The 6,786-nt window shown below is 32.4% G+C and overlaps 1 protein-coding gene across 1 annotated transcript; it reads left to right on the top strand.

The window, feature by feature from the left end:
• The first annotated feature begins 421 nt into the window (after nt 1-421).
• Nucleotides 422-4,110, top strand: LOC134240615 (tryptophan--tRNA ligase, cytoplasmic-like). Its single transcript, XM_062722693.1, has 8 exons — nt 422-616; nt 765-873; nt 1,558-1,677; nt 1,834-2,016; nt 2,313-2,526; nt 2,751-2,924; nt 3,524-3,664; nt 3,793-4,110. Exons 1-8 carry the CDS (start codon nt 484-486, stop codon nt 3,958-3,960), a joined length of 1,242 nt encoding a protein of 413 aa, XP_062578677.1. The 5' UTR covers nt 422-483; the 3' UTR covers nt 3,961-4,110.
• Nucleotides 4,111-6,786: the final 2,676 nt, after the last annotated feature.

Below are 6,786 nucleotides of genomic sequence, written 5' to 3'. Positions count from 1 at the left end.
TGACGCGGGCTTCGGATTTAAAGGTTTCCTTACTCTTTACTTTCCTTATCAAATTAATAATGTTCCTAAGACTGTAAAATCAAACTAGGCCTTACTTAATTTAACCGAGAAAGAAAAAGACGACTTATATTAAAACTCTACAAAGAATATTTTAAAATCATTAATTAATGATAAAGTTCATATCCAAAAAGTGGATAAGGGGCAATTAAGTCAAAATGTCTAAAAATGACACAGTAAGTAACAAAATATTTGAAATACCTGAAAGACTGTCTTCAACCGCGTAAACATTCAACAAGTTATGGTGATTCCTGGTTTTAAAATGCTGGTATATTTTGAATATTCTAATCCACATAATTTGTAGCCAATGGCATTCAAGGATGATATCGTTACGTAATAGGAATATTAAAACCCCTCCTAGTTTCTACCTTAGTTTAGACCAACTCAAAAAATCACTTAGGTTTCAGAAAAACTGGGCTCCCGCAAATGTCGAATCATAGTCAAATAGAGAAGATGTCACTGAAAGACGACCAAGTGAATGAAGAAGAGGAGGATATAGTGAACCCATGGGAAGTTTCCACACACTCTGCTAAAGGCGTGGACTACGATAAACTCATTAGTAAGACCACAAATTAAATTGTATTTTACTTCTCATTTTATTCCCGTATTTGATTTTTTTTTGTTTTACTGAAAATATTTAATATAAGGATTGTCTACTTTCGATTTGTTCAAAATGTCACATTGACTTTTTTCCCTTGAAATCGTAGGGAAGTTTGGAAGCACTAAAATAGATCATGCTTTGATAAAGAGAATAGAGAATTTGACTGGAAGACCTGTCCATCATCTTCTCAGAAGGGGTATTTTCTTCTCTCAAAGGTAGGCTAAATAAATAACCTTGTTTGAGCATACAAAAATAATTTAAAGTTATATGAATCTCACATTGAAGTTTAGTTGTCCCGAGCACACCGACCTGTATCAAAATTTGTCGGTTTTATATTATATGTTAAAACACCGGTCGGTGGTTGTCTTGAGTCTTTTTACTTTGTTTAAAAAGATCCATGTCTATATAAAAAAAAGCATATCGTGGCAGACAGAACTCGTGAGCGCAGTCGTCTTTAAACTTTTTGTAAGCGTGCAATAAGACGTTCACATTTTCTAGTCGCGTCTTATGGCACAGCCCATGTATGGATGGAGTTGAAATTAAAAATATGCTGATTATTGTCATATCCAAATTTTGATTGAAAAATTTCAATTTTTGGACAAGAAACAAGGAAATAGTTGCTTTCTCTTGATGTTACTATTTGGTGTTGACACTAGCAAAACCTTGATAAATTAATTCAATTGCAATTTTTTTTAATAAACGTATTTAAAAATTAATGCACTGTAAAGACAATTTATATAATTAGAAAAAAATAAGTACTGGAAAGAGTTTATGTGTATTTTGCAAAGGATACTTAACATCACCTTTTAAATCCAGCGAAAAATACCGTTTATATGTGTCTTAAATTGTAAGAATACGTGTACATCAGCTCTAAGCACTTTGACACGTTTTTCCCTCAGGGATTTGGAGATGATCTTGAACGTGTACGAGCAGAAGAAGCCTTTCTACTTATACACTGGTCGAGGACCGTCGTCAGAGGCAATGCACATGGGACATCTCATTCCTTTCATTTTTACTAAGTAAATTTTAAATTAGTCCGAACTGTCATACCAACGTAAAAAGGAAATCAAATTGTGAAGAATTTATTACATTGAAATGTTGATGTTCAAAAAACGAGTGATAATATATGAAATATCTAAAAGTTAACTATAAATTTTTTAATTTTGTGCACCAAGGTGGCTGCAAGATACATTTGACGTGCCTCTGGTCATTCAACTTACTGATGATGAAAAGTTTCTGTGGAAAGACCTGACATTGGAGCAGACCAACCATTTAGCGTTTGAAAATGCTAAAGATATTATCGCATGCGGTTTTGACGTGGAAAAGACCTTCATCTTTAGTGATCTTGATTTCTTAACGTATGCAAAATTTTATAATCTCTGGGGAAAATATGTTACTAATATGTCCTTTTACTGCTTTCTACAGTTAAATTTCTACAAATCTAAATTTCATGCAATTTAAACTTGAAAACATTACCAATATCATAAAAATGGATATGACAATGCAGTTGACTTTTCATAAAGGAAAAAAAAACTAACATAAATCAGTGGAGGCTGGAGGTATCTCAGAAAGATATCGCCTTAAAAATGTCAAACTTTAACTATTTAAAATAACCTTAGTAAACTCAAATTAATTGATTATTTCTTCTCAATAGGAACAGTCCAGCGTTTTACAGAACGATTTGCAGAATTCAGAAACTAGTGACCTACAACCAAGTGAAGGGGATCTTTGGATTTACGGATAGTGACAGTATTGGTAAAATAAGCTTCCCGGCTGTTCAGGCTGCTCCAAGCTTCAGTTGTATGTTTCCGGAAATATTTAATGGAAGATCCGATATCCCATGCCTCATTCCATGTGCAATAGATCAGGTAAAAGAATAATTAATGTTAATGTCATATCTGATAAATAACTTTTTTACAAAACAGATTTACAGTTTTACAAAAAGATGTACACGATTTTCTACAGTTGAGAAAAAGGTCGTATAATTAAACATTCCTTCTTGGTCTTTATGTCTATGCAAATGAAAAATATTATCAATTAACAAAATATATTGAATGATAGCCTAAAACAGGTACAAATTCTGTTTTTGAAGGATCCTTATTTCCGAATGACTAGAGACGTAGCACCTAGGATGGGTTGTCTAAAACCTGCTCTCGTTCATTCTACGTTTTTCCCAGCTTTGCAAGGAGCACAGTCTAAAATGAGCGCCAGCGACCCAAATTCGTCAATATTTGTCACAGACACAGATCAGGAAATAAAAGACAAGGTATGTCTGCTTAATTAATTAGTTTTTTGCTCATTGTGCAGCACGTAGTTAATTTTGCATCTGTGACGAATTTTGTTCAATGTTTTTATCACTCATTTAACAAGAGATGTTTGTAAAACACTCCTCCCCTAAATAATTGGAAATTTTCTAATCGAAGGGTCATAACTCTGTCCAAAATGGCTGGATTTTACCCAAAACAGAAACTTTACCCTGATATTCTTATGATAAATCTGTATACTTAATTTCAACCTCTGGAAAGAAAATGAACAAAATCTGCAAATTAGTAGAATTTTTCTTAGTCAAGGTGGCATTACTCTGTCCAAAATTACCCAATCATATCCAAAACAAAACTAGTCCTAGATATTCTTATGATAAATCTGTATACCAAATTTCATTTCAATATGTGCTAACTCTGCTAAGAAAATGAACGGAATCTGATGGTTGATCGACAGACAGACCGACCGACGACCTAACGACAGACTGACCGACCGACAGCAGCTAAGCAATTTACCCCTCACTTCTTGGGGGGGGGCATGATAATGAAGACATCTTGTTCAAGCTGAAATAAATAAGAGAAGAAATTTTTTTTTTAAATTCAGATTAACAAGTATGCCTTTTCTGGAGGTGGCGCCACTGTAGAGGAACATAAAACCAAGGGAGGGAACTGTGAAGTAGACGTTTCATATCAGTATCTTACTTTCTTTATGGAGGATGACCAGCGACTGGAAGAAATCCGCATGGTAACTTCTAGAACTTTCTTAAACGCCTGAAATAAAATATATATCCTTACTATTTATAACACGGATAGTATTCTCATCCGTGTTATATATGAAAAACTGCATCTAAATCATATATCTATCTTTAACAGGCTTATACGAGCGGTGAATTAATGACGGGGTCTTTGAAGAAAGAACTGATAGATATTTTACAGAAAATGGTCGGTGAGCATCGTCAAAGGAGGGAAGCTGTTACCGACGAAATCGTCAGGCAATTCATGAAACCAAGAAAACTTAAATATGACTATCCTGCTCTATAACAGGTTCTCCGTAAACAAGTACACCGTGGAATGCTTCTGAATATTTTCTTTTATTGACTATTGAATTGTTTAATATTGAAAAATTGAATATGTTGATTCTGAGAAGAAAAATATTGTAAATGATTTTATCTAATAAAGTGATTCTCTCTAGTCTCTCCAGAAAAACATACAGACCATCCACCACAATTTGATTGCTGATATACAGTGCTATATGAAGCTAACATATACAGGTGATAAGTGGCTAAAAGGTCCATTGAATGCATAGAAATTGGGAGCAAAACAAACATGACTATTTGTATCGAATCAACGGGGGGTGATGAACTTCAAATACAGATGAAAAGGGTAAAATTAAGTTAAGAAGTTGCTGACTCCAAATTGTTTAAAAAGAATAGATGATTACTGATACAATCCCATGGTCTTTCATATAATTTTTTTAATGAATAAGCATTTTTTTAATTTATAATGATTACACCTTACACTGTAATAGACTAAAACTGATTACAAAATACTACTAAATGAAAATACATGTTGAAATGCTTTACTATGAAAAAAAGACGTTGGCATGGATAAAGTGTATCTGATCTATGTTATAATCGCGCATTAAAATACTGAAGACCAAAATATAAACCATCTATCATTCTGAATTCAATAATCTAGAAGTGAAAAAAGAACTCTGAAATTTACTTACCTTAATTGTTATTAATCATTTGCAATATTAATTTGTTAAAAAACATTCAAATTGCACATACATGTACTCTGAAATTTACATCAAAAAGATACTCGCCTTTCTGATTGACAATAATTATCTATGTGGTTTTTGGAGATCGTAAAAGACTTAATAGTCTTCCAACACGTCTGGAATTGCCATGGTGGCCAATTACTCCCTTTATTAGTAGACCATTTTTTTATTAATATGAAACAGACGTTTTTGAAATCTCATACGTGAAAAGAAGAAAGCACTTGCTGTACATGGACTTTGTCTACTTCTGAAAATCAAACAATATGATCATAACCAATGCTGCTGGATATTGAGTGACGTTTTAGGAATACGCATGATAACGATGACGTCTTTTAAAGACTATTTTTTGTTTTCATTCACTTCAGTAAAAATCGGAGGTTTTGGGTTTTTTTTAAAATAGTTTTTTAAATCACTTTTGCATAAATGAATACTAAAGAAATATAGTTCTTATATATATTATCCATATGCTTCATTCTGAATTATTAACGACCTAGGTAAAATATTGCAGTTTTTAAAAAAAATAACAAACAAAATTTAGAAGATTTTTTTCCTGCAATGAAATAATTCTAAAAGAAATATAATAAAAGATTTCAACAAAAACGATTTCGAAATTCAGGTAAGCAATACATAGGGCAAAAGACAGCCTTCTGGTAGATCCACAGTTGGGATCATTCAGACAACTATCGGTTGGTAACTCCTGCAGCGACCCTTAAGTTTCGGTCAGGAATTCGAAGACGGAGTAATCCGTTGCCATATTGATTTGAAACAATGTTCTAACTACTGGTGTGGAAGTCGTTGGTCAAAATACTATCCATTCGTATGAATATTTGAAATTTATTTTCATTTGCGTAACAGAGTGGTCGTTGTATCTGGTCAATGCTTAAAATTGAGCGCTGTAAACAGTTTGGTTTGGCTGTGAAAATCATCCTAAATTAAGGGGCTAGAGGAGATTTTAAGAACGTAAAAAAAAATTTATACTTCCTTCGGATTTTTTCTTAGACCTTTTAAGGCATGCATACACTTAAAAAAAAACTATATATCCACTGAAAAAGACGTATTTGCAGGGATTAGGTTTCCGAAAGTAATATTATTTACTACCTGAATTCCAGTTTAATTATGTATCCGCTGAAAATGAAGCATGTCTGCAGGTGTTAGGTTTCCGAAAGTAAATTGACTGAACTCAAATTTAGGTATAAAAAGACATTTTGTATTCGCCGAAAATGACGCATATTTGCAGGGATTAGGTTTCCGAAACTGAAACAACTGACTGAATTCCAATTATGTATAGAAAGACAAACATTACACGAAAAACGCAATACCGGAGACTGAAAAATGGTCTCTGACCTTGCTTGTTAGATCTTGTTCTCATTATGGAGACAGATAAAACCTGGTATCACAAAAATTCCATAAAACTAATTCCCAGCACTAAATTACATTATCTTACACCAAGTCTCAGCGTCTATTTGGAAATAAACACATTTTATAAATCATCAACTTTGAATTTTTGTGCACTTTTGACAGAAAATCCCATTCTTTGTAATAAAAATCTATCAAATGCAAATATCTTAAAATTCTTTTCAGTTAAGAATTTTATTTAATATCTTTTAGAATATATTTTATTTTGAATGGTTATTGGGGAATTTTCCACTCAAAATTCTAGGTTTTCTCGGCAATCTGAGGTAAAATCATTTTTTTTTGTTACTTGTAAATATTTGTTCTTTTTAAGCACTGAAATTTATATCATTAGATGTATGATGCATAATTTTAATTACAAAATTTTGAAAAGGTTCATTTAAAAAAATATGGGAAAATTGAAGAAAAGTTTAGAGGGTGAAATAAATTTCTATCAGTAAAAAGTATTACTTGTATCTAATTCGCTTGTGATTTAAAAATAGGTTTCTTTTCAAAGACGGCGCAATTCTCTGTCCATTGACTAGTGCATCAAAGTGCATATAAGTTATCACCAACTGCATATTTGTAAGAGGGCTTCCTTTTGAAGATTCTTGAATCAATTCATGTAAGGTCAGAGTAAATATCCAGAGCATTTTATATGATCTCGTTAATACATTTTTTTTTCGTTCTTAAAG

This window comes from Saccostrea cucullata, unplaced genomic scaffold (genome assembly GCF_032062105.1).
Source record: "Saccostrea cucullata isolate Sc308-1 unplaced genomic scaffold, CSIRO_AGI_Scuc_v1 ctg2804, whole genome shotgun sequence".
NCBI classification, from domain to species: domain Eukaryota; kingdom Metazoa; phylum Mollusca; class Bivalvia; order Ostreida; family Ostreidae; genus Saccostrea; species Saccostrea cuccullata.
This window is presented reverse-complemented; position numbering and strand designations above follow the sequence as displayed.